The sequence below is a fragment of the Gouania willdenowi genome, chromosome 20 (assembly GCF_900634775.1).
Source record: "Gouania willdenowi chromosome 20, fGouWil2.1, whole genome shotgun sequence".
In the NCBI taxonomy this organism is placed as follows: Eukaryota; Metazoa; Chordata; class Actinopteri; order Blenniiformes; family Gobiesocidae; genus Gouania; species Gouania willdenowi.
Genome location: NC_041063.1, coordinates 10,879,441 through 10,895,880, shown reverse-complemented (window position 1 = coordinate 10,895,880; position 16,440 = coordinate 10,879,441). Strand labels below are relative to the sequence as shown.

The 16,440-nt window shown below is 38.4% G+C and overlaps 1 protein-coding gene across 9 annotated transcripts in view; it reads left to right on the top strand.

Moving 5' to 3' along the window:
- The window catches only part of myo3a (myosin IIIA), a 79,245-nt gene that overhangs the window by 19,622 nt on the left and 43,183 nt on the right, over nucleotides 1-16,440 (top strand). For 8 of the 9 annotated variants that reach the window (XR_003672523.1, XM_028434496.1, XM_028434497.1 and 5 more), the window contains 2 exons: nucleotides 10,217-10,321; nucleotides 10,483-10,582. Coding sequence is in view for 8 of the 9 variants with exons in the window: in XM_028434496.1 (XP_028290297.1) it covers nucleotides 10,217-10,321; nucleotides 10,483-10,582 (205 nt within the window). In the remaining variant the exon portion in view is untranslated. Of the gene's footprint in view, nucleotides 1-10,216; nucleotides 10,322-10,482; nucleotides 10,583-14,301; nucleotides 14,352-16,440 lie in introns of those variants that run through there. The other variant, XM_028434498.1, reaches the window with a different exon arrangement.

Below are 16,440 nucleotides of genomic sequence, written 5' to 3'. Positions count from 1 at the left end.
AATTCTCCCCATGAGCTCCTCAGCCACTTAACCTCACAGTACCCCTCCCTCAACGAATGTATCTAGGCGCCAGCTCGGGCTTTTCAGGGTAGTCCCAATAAAAATCCCAGAGGAGCGGGTTATCTAGCATAAGATTCATGGGCCATAACCCTCCCAGTCCACAAGGTACTGGAACCTCAGTCCATGGGACCTAACGTCTAGGATCTTCAGGCAGCAGAACAAATGGAGAGCATCAGTGATGGCATTTATTAGGTTAAAGTTGTCCCTTAACAATGAGGTATTCCAGAAACTTGACAAAAGGGGCATGAAACTCAAATGTTTTAGGTTTAACAAAGAGCTTGTTCTCCAGCAGCCATTGGAGCAACATCCAAATATAATGACATGTTTCTCCAAGGAATGTGTATGTGTGTATGTGTGTGTGGGGGGGAATGAGAATGTCATCCAGGTAGACAAACACAAATTCATCAATGTCCCCAAAATTGTTGTTCATGAGATTCTGGAAAACCGCTGGGGCAATTGTCAGATCCAGAAACCAGAGATAGATCTCAAGTGGTGCGGTGTTGCAGTATAGGGCGGCCAGAGAGTAGGCTGGGCAGTGGGACCCAGGATCTCATTGCAAGGAGGCAGAGATTGGAAGAGGCGGTTAACAACATGCACAGTAATCACGAGAGAGCTTGCTCAAAAAAGCAACTCATAAAATGAGAAACAACTTGTTCTTGAGTTGTGTGACAAATGACGAAGCTTCTTATATTGGCAGTGCATCATCTTGATGCAGTACTACAAATATTGTGCACTTTCACTCCTAGCCTTTGACAACAAGCTTTTTAGTAATAACTTCACCTCCTGTTTATTTTTTTAATGTTATTATGAAAATAATTTTTAAAATCTATTATCTGCTTTTTGCTAAATGCTACTTATTCTATCACCTAGTAATGGGCACTTATCAGATCAAACAATTTGTGTCAATAGAACAATTCCTGTCATATTGCTATTATTGCCACTTACTACTGGAGAATATTTTTTGTATGACAGTAAATATCCTGTTTCTTAAGTATAAAGAGAATATGAATGATGTGTTTTTACTGTAGAACAGTGTTTCCCAACCTTTTCTGTCTCATGTGCCCCCCGAGGCCTCTCTTCAGATCAGGAGAACCCCTTTGTCACTCCAATTTAGTAACTTTTCTTGTTTTATTTACATGTTGTTAACATGTTGGCCTCTGAAATCTCCTACAGCTTGAAAATGTCAACCTGTATGTATCAATTTTGTACATTAGAAGTATTGTGTAGAATATATTTACCTCAAATTTTAGTAATGTGCATAACATGTTAGCAGTTTATTAAGGCCACAATATTGTTTATTCCATTAATGCCGTTTATTGTCAAAGGGTGGAATAGATGTTGGATGATTATGTACAGTGTCTGAAATAGGCTTAAAAATGACTCAGTATGTTGGAAATAGATTCATCAATGTTTCCAAGTACCCCCTGCAATGTGTTCAATTACCCCTAGGGGTACACGTACCCCTGGTTGGGAACCACTGCTGGTAGAGTCCCATATATACATTTTCTTTTTCACCTATTTTGATGCGTCTACCAAAATCAGACTTTGTATCTTGGACTTTATCCTCTTTGAAATGTAACTATGTTGTGCTTTTTTGTATCTATCGTTACGGATGGTGTAGTGGTCTTTTCTTGTGCCTTTTCACCAGTGTCCTTCTTTCTGACCTTAGCCAAGGTCTATATTTTATTCAGATATATCAAGATGCAGAGAAATCAGATGGAACACTACAGCAGAAAATAGTTTACACTACAGTAATTGGCATTTGATAAGAGTGGCCACTAAAAAAAAAAAAAAAAAACATTCCATTATTATTGTGTGTGTGTGTGCGTGTGTGTAAACTGTGCACATCAGGCACTGCAAGTAAATAGACAGGAAAGCAGAAAATGAGGAGCTCTATCGCCATGGTTACTGTCCCTTTACTTCCTAAACTACAATTTTCCATCCTCTCGCTCTGCTGAGAGCCCCTTTTTTCTGCCCTGTGCCTAAAAGCAGACCGCTCATTATAAAGAGAATTCATAGAAATTGCATCCTCGACTTTATTAGCTGTTGATTGGGGTCTGTCAGCTTTTGGCTTCGCCTCAGTAGCGTGTTCCTTTATGATGGCAGATGTGGGCAGAGATGAGGAAGCTTTCATGTATTAGGGCCTAATATTGCTCTCAGCAAACTTAAAAATACTTCAAACATAGCCAGGATGGAGCAAAATCTACTCTGTAATTGAAAATAACAACCTCATTTGGACGTCCATTTTATTTGAGAGGCTTGCTGCCGAATCTAGGGTGCTAGCTATCGCAAACAAAATATGTGCGATAGTTAGCTCACGTGCAGTTAAAACAACAAGTTTGTATTGTTTTATGGGTATTGTTCAGTGTTTTACAATAAAATATGATTAGAACATTCAAGGTGTAAGGTGTCAGTTATAAAAAAAAAGTATTGGCCCAAATCAAAATCGGCAGGTTAGGCTTTTTAAGAATTGGTGATCGGCCAGAACATTGCAATGGGTGCACCCCTAGTTATTTACTTGTATTGATACATTTGATTCATTACCTTTTAAAACAATTTTAGACCATATTTTGATTTCCAAAAAAAAAGGACATTGGGGCCAACCTTGGCATACCCAAAGTACTTGACGTTTTCTTCTCGTAGATAAGTATGTTTTTATTCTCCATAAGGATTAAAACTGTATTTCTCTCTATATGTAACGAAAAATATTTTCCATTTGTGTGATGATTTCATTAAAACAAAGCTATATCTTTAATGATTTCATCACGTGTGGGTAAAATTACTGTAATGACACCATATTTGCAACCCCTTAGTTTTCAGAATATGGTGGATTTTCTCATATAGAGCAAATATTCCATTACATTGAATTTTGATGGGGATCCTGATCAATATAGTGTTTGAAACCTACCTATCTCTCATCATTGGCAAAGATCCCTAAATTAATATCTCAGTTCTTAATTGACTGATGTTTATCAAATTTGACTTGGTTATGTCGGATTCATTCCTGAAGTTTTTCCCAGATTGAATCCAAATTGCTCAATTTATCTGGATTTTTGTTTTTTGATGAGAAAAATGGGCAGTGCCCATACATTTTGACCTACTATGTATTTATTGCTACTATGTATTTATTGCTTTTTTTAATGTGTTTAATGTGTTTTGTCAAACTATCTATCTATCTATCTAGCTTGGCGGAGATTGTTGATCTCACAGTTTTATTTCAGTTTTCAATAGATTGAAGAGCAAACTTTTTTTTGTTTTACCACTTTAACTGAAACTCTCCTATCTTGGATGTATGGATGTATGGATGTATGGATGGACGGATGTGCTACATTCTGACTATCAATGCTGTGCATCATATCTACAGTAGCACCCCCAGGAATAAGGCGGATAAAAGCTTTCTGCCGACAAACAAAACAAAACCAGCATTTGTTTAGCTTTCTTTGTGAAAGTCAATGAGTGTCACACCAATTTGTCCCCACCCATCCATGCTTTTGTAACCTTTGTTGTCATTAATTCGCAATAAGGTTTGGTTTTTTCCATTAACTGTGCTAGAAAGCAGACACCTCTGCTGTCATGTCACTGTAAGCAATAAGGATACAGTGATAATGGGAGTACTTTTCTCTAGGGAGAGTACAGCTTTCACACACAGGTGCAAACAAGTCTCTTTGGCATTCGGTACATATAAATAAGATTTATTTTATCTAAGAAAATACATCAAATTAGCACCTGTGAGTTTAGTTTGTTTCATCTACAGTCTGTTTTATCCTGTTTCTTTGCAGGTCTTTGATAGAGTTCTCTTATTTCCATGACTAAACAACACCTGATCTGTTTGTAATGGAAACGATTCACTCAGTATTCAACCCATTAGGCCTGTTCTTTGAAACTGGTAGCAGAAGACATAAGAAGTGAAATGGAAACATGGGTCTTAGTTAACACACCCTGGGTTTGGAAAAATCAATTATTTATTTGTGTTATTAATTTCCATTGTCGCTTCGAATAGCGTGCATATATTAAGCACATCAATACGCTAAATGTACTTTTAGCAATAGGGCCATAGAGGGTGAATATTAATATATTTTAGTTCAACAAAGATTTTTAAGACGTAAACTGGGAAATAACGCAAACGAATACAAGATGATTAATACTTAAAATAATGATTCGCTTTAAAAAATAACAAAAATAAAAAAAAATAACCAAACAAAGAAATAAGTGAATGAAAATAAATATATCAAAGGTAGGAAGAGTACTGAAAATATTCTACAACCACTACTAAAATGTTTAGTGTACACACCTTGAAAAAGCCGACCTGGAAGTGCTTCCAAAAAACATACAAGTGGAAAATTAGTAAACATAAAACTAATAAAAACAAAACTACTGATTTGTCAAAATACTTTATAAAGTACAAGTACTGTAAAAATGTACAAAATTACAGTAAGGTGAGTAAATGTTGGTATTAAATACTAGACAAAAAATAGAAACCAAAAACTGAATACAGTTTTGAAATGCAGTTTAATTTAGTAAGTAAATATATAAAACATTTTAAAAAGCTATTAACATCAAAGAGTTTTGTTTTGTTTCCCTTCATTTTATACTAGTCTGTTGGATTCTTTATCTCCAGTAATCTCAGTTTCTCACCACTTGTCTAATTATCTCTAATGTACAGCAGCAGTTTGAGAATGTGGGCCTTGTGGCTAAGGTGAGAGCATCAGCGTGCCGCTCACTTAAATCTGGGGCAGCAGACTTCTCATTAATATGGATTTGCCTGTCTGCCCTGTGTAATTTAATAATGACAGGTGATATGGCAGCAGGGGTGTGGAATGACGTCAAACGTGGCTCAACGTGCAACACCGGGGCTGTGAAAACCTCTGCAGCACTTTATATTCTGTTCACTTAGGCTGCAAGCAGAGCCAGTGAGTGATTAAGCTCCCCATGTGGCAGCTGAGATGCATGCTTCCATCCCGCTACGACCCTCTGAGCTCCTGATGGATTGATGGACAGATAGAAAATACACACAAGAGACACAGTGTTTAAAACGTATGTCTGCATTTTGTCAAGGTTAAAGTCTTCCTTCTTTTTTCAGGACTTTGGCAGATCATTAAAAGTTTATAGAAAGTCACATTTCAGTGACCGTAACACAAAGGACACAAATAACACAATAACTTTTTGATATACTAAATACCAAACAACAAACCAAAAGTGAATAAATGAATGAATTCATGTTTTATTATTTTGGACATGAAAAAAGTAAATAAATAAATATAAAATAAGTAATATTCAGTCAACCAAAGACTGAGTAAACTGTAGACTGAGTAGCGACTTTAGTGTTGCAAAACGCTTATTTTTCGTGCTACTTCCGGGTCTCTTTTTGGAGGAGATGGAGGTAGACACACACACACACACAGTATTTATAATAAAAATATACTAAATGAGTAAAATAAAACAAAAAGCTAAACAATATTTATACGAAAAGTACACAAAACGACAATAGAAATGCACAAAAATATACAAAACAGATACAAAAATACACAAAATGACTCCAGAATCACACTACAAGGGCAACAAAAAACAATAATTGTACAAAAAAATGCACAAAAACACAACAGAAAGATACAAAAATACACATAATGACTCCAAAAAACATACATTACAGAAAAATACACTAAACGAAAAATAATATATAAATGAGTAAAAAAACAAACACATCTTTCATGTGCATGTCACATAGAATTAAACCAGGGAAATCGCACACGCTATTTTACTTAGGCCCTATTCTCTCATGGCCGGTATTCTCGCACTCCACGTCTTCATCCCAGATACGCGCTTCGGGTGGAGCAGCCCTGACGTTGGCAAGCTCAGTCAAATATTAATCATAAACGTCCTTTTGCATATTTTCCTGTCTGCCTAAAGGAACATAGTGCAAGATCAAGGAATAATCAGAATCAAAATCAGAAATGTTTTTAATGGCCATGTACAGTTTTAAGGACAGTAGAAGGAATTTGTCTTGGTAGTTGGTGCACAAAACAAACAACAAAAAAAAAAATAATAAAAAAAACAAAGAACAACCCAGCAACAATAATAATAATAATAATAATAATAATAATAATAATAATAATAATAATAATAATAATAATAATAAATATAAAGGATGAGGGATAAAGACTCAGTATTTAGGTAATAGTACCGCTAGGGTAACTGCAGCCATCAGCCAAGCAGGCACAGGAGTGTCGAAGCTTAACGTCAAACTCGGGTTGGGCGGTATGTTCAAAAATGTATATCACGGTATTTTTCAAAATTATAACGGTTTCACCGTATATGACAGTATTTATTTATTTTTTCATGCATAATCAGGTGATCACAGCATTTTCTACTGGTTGAGAGAGGAATTACTGCAGTAGATTGACTTAGGATGGTCTATTTTACTGTCATGATGAGTGAATTTTGTAGAATAATGCCACTCTAGTAATAATATAAGTTTGCAACAGCAGCCCAATAGCTCTTTGCTGCGCTAGCTTAGCTTTAGCATTAGCTTGATTTCTAGCTTTAAATGCTGCATACTCAGTGGTGTGGTGGTTTCTTATGGTGAATAAGGTAGAGTCCACCAGGACTTATTTCTGCATTATGGGAATTACAAATTGCGATTTTTTGCTCTGTTTTTTTATGTGTATTACTGCCGAACTGCCGACATGCTAAGCTAACCGTGCCTCCGTGTCCGTGAGTGTTATTCTAATGTAGCCAAGGCTTGCGCACGCAGGCACATGCTCACATGCAGCTTCAGAGCTTTCAATTGTGTCTTTCTTATCCATTTACACACGGTTTACACCGCAACTAACACCAGAGCGCTACTGTTTACCTTCCTATTTAGAAGTGCAACGTTGAAAAGGGTCTGGTGTGAAATGCGGCGCAGCGCATCATTCCGAAAGTTGTGTAATCAAAAACACTGGTACGGCGGTATATTAAAATTCATATCATGACGAAAATATATACCGGTATTCGGTATGAACCGGTACAGCGCCCAGCCCTACGTCAAATGACGCATCTAGTGTCACGTCCGCAGGACTGCACGGTCCATGAATTGCAGTGCATAATGCAGCACAGTCTTTTCAAGGCAATAGGGAGCTATGTGTGTGGTCTACGTCTTTTTTGTTTTGAACGCTTCATTACCTATTAGCATTAAAAGACTTAAAATGAATGTTTATTTTTTCACAAATCCTGCAATATGCTCCTTTAAGCGCTTTTCCCCCTACGCGCTTCTGAATCTGGAATATTGAATATCAAATAAACATGTTGCATTCTCCTTTAAAGGGGACATATCATGGTTTTAAATCCTTCCTTTTTACATATAAATCATACAGTTGTGGTCTATATAAAGCGGAACTGCACTGCTTGGGTCTGAACTCCTCATTATTATAGCTCCACAGGCCCCTTTTCTACCCCTTTTCTGATGTGCTTCTAAGAGCAACTCGTTTTGGTGCGGTCTCTTTAAATGCAGATGAGACACTCCATACCCCGCCCCCTCTCCAGGTTCAACTCCACCCTACTCGGCCATTTTTGTAGTTTGATAGAAGAGATATGGCTATGTAGCGGCGCAGAAAAAGTTTATTCACACGTTATTTACACAATGTCAACAAAGGAAGACTTGTCCATCCAGCCTTACATGTTTGAGCCAGAATCTGACCCAGCGGAGCGAGATGAAAATGAAGATGATGAACCTGCAGAACCCTAACAAGTGAGCTAACACAAGCACCGAGCTAACGCTAGCGCCGAGCTAACGCTAGCGCCAAGCTAACGTCACGAAATGCATTTTAATACAGTCTTTTTGGAGACAAAAACGGCAAAATGAAATGACTCATGAAAACTTTAGACTTAAATTAAACCACGTAGGCCATATCATCAAGGATCTAAAACGAGCACACAGCGCTAACATATGAAGACGGTGCAACTGCTAATGCTAACAAAACAGTGACAGGGACGTCTTATCATCACACTTTTTAGCGTTATTTACAGCTTACCAAAGTGCTCTGTTCGTCGTCTCCAAAGAAGGAATTGAACCCTCAATCAAATCCTTCTTTATACTGGTGGAGGTTGCTGAAGCAGTCATCCTTGAAGTGCTGCGCGCACACAAAAATGACCTTACCCACAGATGTGGGTACATTTCCGTGAAAAATAAAACTCAACCAGGTACTTTGAAAAGGTTCTGATGCTGGGAGACGGGGTAATGAAGCGTGTGGGTTACTACATCCAACAACCAAACATTTTGATTTCTCCTCTCGTAACTTCTGCATCCTGGAGCTTGGACTACAAAATAAAAGCGAGAAATAAAAATGGCGGATTGCTCGAAGTGTTGGGCCTGGAGTCGATGTCCTAATTTGGCAGTTCCGCTGACGTTATTGTTCAAAAAACGTAATAGAGTATCGAAAAATTGAAACAGATTGAAAAATATGACCAAAACAGAATATAAAGATATCAACGGAGCACCTGAAGAGATTAATTTGAACTTTTCTGTGCTTCTAAACAATCTAAATGTACATCAAAATGCATTTAAGGGCTAAAAAAGTGGATTTAGCATGATATGTCCCCTTTAATGGTTAAGGCTTTATCTTTTTCAATGACATTTGCAAGTGTTAGGAAAATTCCACCGGTAAGGGACGATAGGTGTCAAAACAGGGAGGGGAGGGTGAGCTTGGTTGTTTCTATACAAGTCTCATGATTCTACATGCTGCAGCTTTAACATAGAAACTTTTTTAGTGAAGTTTAAAACCAGAATTCTGGAAAGACTGGGGTATCTGGATATGAATGATTTAGTAATTTATGTTTTCCCTGTCATTTTAATTTAGTTTGAACAAAACATTTTAATTGGTCCAACTGGATACTCTTGTGGGCAAGATTTGGCCCACAGGCCTTGAGTTTGACACTCCTGGTTTAATAGAAAATTAAAGTTTACTTGTTACACTGTGTTTCAGTGGTTTCAACACTTAGACTTGAAATTTGAGAATTCTGTCACCTTGCGTGCTTACATGTTTTGTTAGTTCTAATTTTCTTGTAAAAACAAACACTACACTGATATCATGTTGCAAATCTCACAGTGTTTGGGTTTTCTTTGGAGCAAAATAGATGATATTCATTAATTAAATTATCAGATACGCGTGCACCAAAAGCTCTGCAGTGTAATCACTGCTGGAGGCTGATTTCTATCCATAGCAACCACACAATACTGCACACATATCGGATAATCAGACTTTCAGAACAAACACTATGACAAATCAATATAATTATATAGGAGCCCATTTAATGTAACACGAAATATGTGTAGTGTGGTTGGATGCAGCTGGGTGTTGAAATGGAAAGACATTTAACTCTGAGATGGAAGAGGATTGTACATATTGATATCTCAAAGCATACAAAGATTTTTTTTTTTTTTTTTTTTTTTTTTTACAAACATCCTTCTTATGCAGAAACCTTTCATTTCCGTTCCCTTTCAGCCCTTCAGCACTAGATAGACATCACAGAGCTTTTATTTTCCTTATACCTTCGGCTTCTCTCAAAGAAAGCCCTTAATTATGGGCTATTATTGTTGCCTAGGCAACCTACACGGTAATTTTCTGTAATTTTCTAAGAGGGATTGGTGCTACTGACGATGTCATCCGTATTGAGATGCATTGTACCACAAGAACGCTTATAAACACTAAATTAAAAAGCTAATACAAAAGGAGATTTAATGCTTGTTTTTATCTGTGAACACTGTTTCGGTAACAGATATTTTCTGATTCATGCTGGATAATTTTTGGTTAAAATTGTGCATGTTTAGAAATGGGTTGACTTATTTGAGAACAATCTGTACAACTGTATAGTAGCTTAGTCATCACAGCATGGATTAAGCTGTGCTCAGAGAATGTGCATCCCCTCACAAGCTCTATATTCACCTCCCACTCTGCTGCTATGTTAAGATAAGCCTCTCAAGATTGACAGAATTACCTCCAGCATTCATTTTTTCCCCCCACAGTGAAATCTGATCGAAAAGGCTTTATTTATGGTTATTTTTCAAGGGAACATCTCGCACGCAACTGAAACGTCCCATTTTTGGAGGTATTGCTTTTGCTGTACTGAAAATGCTGAACCATGCAAAGTTATTTGCCTATTGTTCTCTATTCTTTTACAGCTGTGCAATGGTGGTTCTGTGACAGATCTGGCCAAAGGCATGCTGAAGAGAGGTGATCGGATGGATGAGGCCATTATTGCCTACATCTTGCACGAGGCCCTCATGGTGAGTAAATGCACAAAGGGGGATGGGTGGGCAGAACTGAATGACCCACTATCCTTTGAATGAAGTGCCTCAGTGAAAAGAGTATAAACAGGGGTAATTGTAGAGGCAGGTGGTTTTTGGAAATAGCTGTTAACCTTTTTTTTTTTTTTTTTTTTTCCCAGGGGCTGCAACACCTGCACATCCACAAAACTATCCACCGGGATGTAAAAGGCAACAACATCTTGTTGACAACACAAGGAGGAATCAAGCTTGTGGATTTTGGTATACCAATTCTTAAAAATACTTTATTTGTTGTTGTTTTAAATGCCTATTCATTTTTAATCGTGATCTTTAAAAAAGAAAAGGAGTCGTTTTTGGTCCTTATGTAAAATATTGCATCACTTTGAACTGTCTTTTGGAGCTCACAATACATCCACTCATGTAGAATTGGTACATCTCAGTATGTGTTTTCACTCCTTTCCTTTTAGCTTTTCTCAACCAAATGAAGCACTTTGAGCGTGTCATTGCACCTCATCATGATGTTTGTACCCACTCTGACTATTTGCAGGACATTAATCAATCATGCTTTCTGCAGGCACTTAAAAAAACCTGCACTGTTTTCATTACAAATAAAATCCCTTCTCGACTCCTGTGTAGGTTTCCATTTAGTCTGCTAATTATGGGCTTCTCTTAAAAGCCTCCTCCTAATCATGAAGCAAAGTGCAGAGCTTTTATAAAAGAAGGCAGTGTGTGTGTGTGTGTGTGTGTGTGTGTGTGTGTGTGTGTGTGTGTGTGTGTGTGTGTGTGTGTGTGTGTGTGTGTGTGTGTGTGTGTGTGTGGGCATGTTGGAAATTCGGAAAATGAAGAGAATCAGCTAATATGTTATTGGGTCGCATCAGGGATTCCACCAAGAAAGACAATCTTCTCAAACCTCATTAACAGTTCTTTAACTTAAATGGGTTCTTCTAAACATAAACAGTTCTTCTGAACATGGATTGTCCTGAACATAAATGGAACATTGAAGAACATGAACAGTGGCCTACTCCTTGCTGGCGGTAGCCTGGCATCTCTTCCGCAAGCTGAGGCACATTTGGCTTGAGGGAGGAAGCATTTGAAACCCTCAACGGGGCTTGAAGATGATCTTTAAGTCTGGACCTTTACTCTGACTTATTGAAGAGCTTTTCTCACAGATATTTGTTCCCTAAGGCACATGGTTTGCTTGAGCTGAGGGAAGCTGGAGGCAATTCTCTCAAAACCTACCCAAGCTTGTCTGCTCTTCCTTATACCTTCCTTAATTTGGCTTTGTGGTCAGAGCTGCACTAGAGGTCAATGAGCTTCAATTGAAGCACAGGAAAGGGCATCTTGCACATTGAAGGTGAAGGGGTTCACAGTTGGAAGAGTAGCTCTGTGCATCTTGAAGTCTGCAAATCTATGATCAAATTCCTTCTGTAGCTTCACAATGGCATCAACATGCAGTACTTCTTACCAGTGTAAGGTGCCTTGCATGCTGGGAAATGGCAATGGGCTTTCCATAACACAAGTTTTGTGGAGAATGCTCTCACGTTGCCATAGGTAGAACTGACGAGCTCCCCCTGGCATTGTACTTCTTGTTCAGTGCTTGTTCAGCTCATGCATGATGTCAACAACAAAAGTTAACTTCATGAGCCATTTGGGATGACTTAGCACAGGAGCAGCCAAGGCTTTCACTTTCACTTTCACTTTCACAAAAAAAATCTTTTCAAGACGTTTCCCCTGCTGAGCTAACGTACCTCTGTGAAGTAGAGCACAACCTCATATTCTGTCTCTATTTCCTCTAAAATAGCACAGAACTGCTGAACAGTGCTTTTAACCCTTGGATCTGATGTGTTGTGTGAAGCATTTAACAACAACAACAACAACAACAACAACAGACATTAAATTGTCAAATATCAGGCATTTGCTGCAAAGGACCTGCTGATAGATAATGTAGTGCAGAGTAATGGCCTCCTCCACACCCTCCTCTTTCAGTTTTCTTTGAACAAATTAGAATTACAGTGAGCAACTCGCCCATCACTTCAAAAATGTCAGTATGCGTGGAATGATTTGGCTTTCTCATGCAGTTGATCATAAATGTTTCTTGACGGGTCAGAAATGCACTCCATCACAGCGAATCAAAAATGCTAAACCGACCCTTCTTTTCAGGACAGATTGTAGTTACAGTCTTTAATATGCACTTTACAAACACACTTCACTAACCACGTAGCTAGCTTTGCCTGCTGCATTCTCTTTGGTTTTTCATATTTTAAGATTTGGCAACACGGTTGGCTCTCTCATGTCCCTGGTATTTTGTATCCTCTTCAGCATGTCTAGTTGAGTAATGACATTTCAGGTTGTATTCCTTTTGCACTGCAACTGCCTCTGTTGATATAGGATATGCCGGGGTGCCCCGGTGCTCAAGATAAAATATTCCGTCTCTCACTTTTTCTGAAAGTGTCTGTGCTCGTCACCAACCTTTCTCTTCACAGCAGGCTTTGAAAAGACATGATTGGGGCTTTGCTATAAGATATATATTTATTCCACTTGGTGTCACTCTGCAATAAATCATTAATCAAATGATTAATGTTCCTACTTAGCCAATATAGGACAAACTTACGTCAAGGTGCAACCACATCAGAACAACTGATGGAGGATCTTGTATCAATGCAAAGTTGTGTGTACATACAAAACACATTGGGAAGGTGATGTTTAGCACATCTGCTGTGAATGCAGATTCAGTCACATTGACTCAGTGCCAAAGGCAACCAATCATTTTTTAATCTAAGTGCAAAACGTTTGCTGCCATCTAGGACTTAACATCATTTAGGCAGTCAAGCAATGTCCTTACAGAATCAATGGAATGTAATTCTGAACATTTTTGACACAAACGTGAAAGGAAATATAATATTTTTTGAAAGGTGATCCCAATGGCAGCATAAAAAAGCAATAGATGAAACAGTCTGCTGATAAAGCCTTGGGGGAAACCAGAGGTTGGATGATTTAGAGACAGTGGCACTGAGGAAAAGAGCAGAGACAGTTCTGGAGGTAGAAGAGATTAAGATGTTGAGGTTCTCTTTAGGAGTGATGAGGATAGATAGGATCTGGTGCGAGTCCATCAGAGGGACGGCACATGTTAGATGTTTTGGAGAAGTCAGAGAGGCCAGACTGAGATGGTTTGGACATGTACACAGAAGGAATAGTGATTATAAAGATACAAGGATGCTGAGATTGGAAATACCAGGCAGGAAGCCTAGAGGATGACCAAAGTAGAGATTACTGTAACACCGGACATTTCTGTCCATTTCAGCGGTTTATTGGACGCAGAAGCGTGTGTTTGCAGCTCGTTCTTCAATTCTCTTCTAGTCGGTACAGCACGCTGTTCCGAAGTGAAGCTCACATTTAAACCTGTCATGTTTCTGCGTGGAGCGGGGGTTTGGAAGGTGCTCGGTCTGCAGTGCATTTTAAAAAGCAGAGCCATACTTTAGCTACTGCCATCACATGGGTGCAATGTTGTGTTCAGATACTGAATGGGAAATTGCCTTCTCTTCAACTTCCTCACAGTCACAAGAATGCGTTTAGGTACCAAAACAGGGTACTGTTTGATTTTTTGTGAATCGGTACCAGGTAGTACAGTAGTTCCTCGTTTATCGCGGGGGTTACATTCTAAAAATAACCCATAATAGAAATCCGCAAAGTAGTCAGCTTTATTTTTTACAATTATTATACATGTTTTAAGGCTGTAAAACCCCTCACCACACACTCAAAGTTTAAACCTTCATAGATTTTAAAACATAAACCTATTTTCAAACATACAGCACTTCAGAGTCACACTGCTAGTGATCAGACATTGATGCCGAACGCATTCAGTCTTTGTTGATGATGACGTCAACACAGACACTGGTCTGTTCACCCATTCAACCATGGAGTAGAAGCTGTGTGTGACCACCTGGAGCTGTATGACACGGCCTTTATAACCAGGACCGGACTAGGATGGATTTGGTGTGGAGGAGAATCAGCGAGGAGGTGGTAGTAGCAGGTAAAAGTTCTCTCTGTAGCACTGAGCTAGGATAGCATTAGCCGCTAATCACACTAGCTTTTTTCACTGGTGGTTTATGTTTGTGAGAGGAGAAAAAGGAGTGCAGCTCCTCGCTTCAGCAGGCAGTGAAACTCACCGAGTTGAATGTGTCGCTGGTGGGTGAACGCAGAATTGGCCAATGCACGTTCAAACGCTGTAAAAAATATGCATGCAAAATTGCACAGAGGCCACGAAAGGTGAGCTACGATATAGTGAGGGATTACTGTAGTGAAGAAATTCGGTCGATACCTAAAAAAGTAATTAATTTTTGTATTATTTTATTAGTTGGTTTTATGTCTTGTGTTTCTCTTGTGATTTTTTAAGGCTGGTTTTAATCATGTTCAACAGCTTTTCCGGTGGCCACTTTGATTGGCATCCCCTTTCATGGAGCATCATGTTATATCACTTTTATGAAACTCAGACTAAGTTACCTGTAATCTTTTTAAACATTAAATGAAAACATACACACACAATAAAATACATTTTAAACACAATAGAAGGTAATCCACTGAAATGCCCGTACCTTGCATTTCAGTCCCCTACCATAACCCCTAACCCAATTGGCATTACAATGAAAGAAAGAGAGAGAGAGCTATTCAATAGATAAATAAAAAGCCTGGCATATGTGAAATACTATGATTTTTTTTAAAGCTTTCCACCCATGCTGCCTTTGCAGATTCTGCATCACGCTGAACATAATGGTTTTTATATGAAGGGCCGCATGCTACACTAAGCAGCTGAAGAGATAAAACCCCCGTAGTGACTCATCACCAGTGGAGAAACAAAACCGCTAAGATACGGACCCATAAGGAGCGACAGGAGAATGAGGGGAGCAGTTCGCTCATGTGTCCCTCATGAATATTCTAATTGACAGCGTTATCTCTGTGATGATTATTGAGTGTGGCCCACCAGGCCCCGCTCCGGGCTAATTTAATGGAAAGAGAGAGGCTGTGAGACTTTTAATAGGGGACTCTTTGTGTTTCTGTGCAGTGAAAAAATGATAAACCAAAACTTGTATATGTCATAGCCTATGGGCATTTGTAATGGTTTGGATTTACCAAAGAAGTCCATATCAGATTGCATTGATGTGAAATTGCTCTCTTCTCCCACTTAGGTTGGAGTAATGGTACTGTTTCATAGATTTGCAGGATGTAATTGTAACCTTTGTATACAGTTCAATGCGTTCAAGCACTCCTGCAAATGCTTATAATCCATTTTAGATCAGTGGTTTTTAACCTGGGTTGGATTGAACCCCAGGGGTTCTGCAGGCAAGACAAGACAAACACAATGTGTTGCACAAAAATGAATTTCCTTGATAAACTAGTTTATTACAAGATAAATTAAGACAACAATGTTACGTTAAATATTTCAAATGGTAATTTATAAAAAATTAAAAGCGTTTTGAACGAGGCAAAAAATTGGACAAGGCTGACGTGTGTGTGTCAGAATAAAATATTTACCAATGTTTTGAAGAAATCACATTTTATTTATCCAATTACGAAGGGTTCAGTGAATGCACTAATAAAAATTGCAGGGTTCAGTACCTCTAATAAGTAGCATACACATAGCACCCTATGTGTACAAGGGATTCAACCAATGAGATTTTATTCTCAATGAATTTGATTGAAAACCAGGGGTAAATTGTACAAAATCTAAGCGCTCAACAGATTCTTTAAACCACGAGCTGTATAAATGAAAGACTGTTGTGCGGCAGTATCTCATGCCATGTTGCACCTATTGTTTGCGACGAGCTGCTTTTGTTTCCATGCTTTGCTTTTCTCTTGGCTGGCTGCCTCAGCGCAGCCAGCCCTAGGATACATCACAGCAAGACATAACAATGATTTGTCTGGACAGGACCCAAGTCACAATAGTTGGTCAGCATGTCATCTGTTATGCTTTTTACAGCACATTAAAACAGATCCATTAGACATTTAGCTGTTTTTTTTCCTAATATTAATGTTGAAAGATTTGTTGATTTGTACATATTATCAGGAAGATGAGGTATAATATACTGAATAACAATAATAGTAATATACTCCTAACTAGTGAT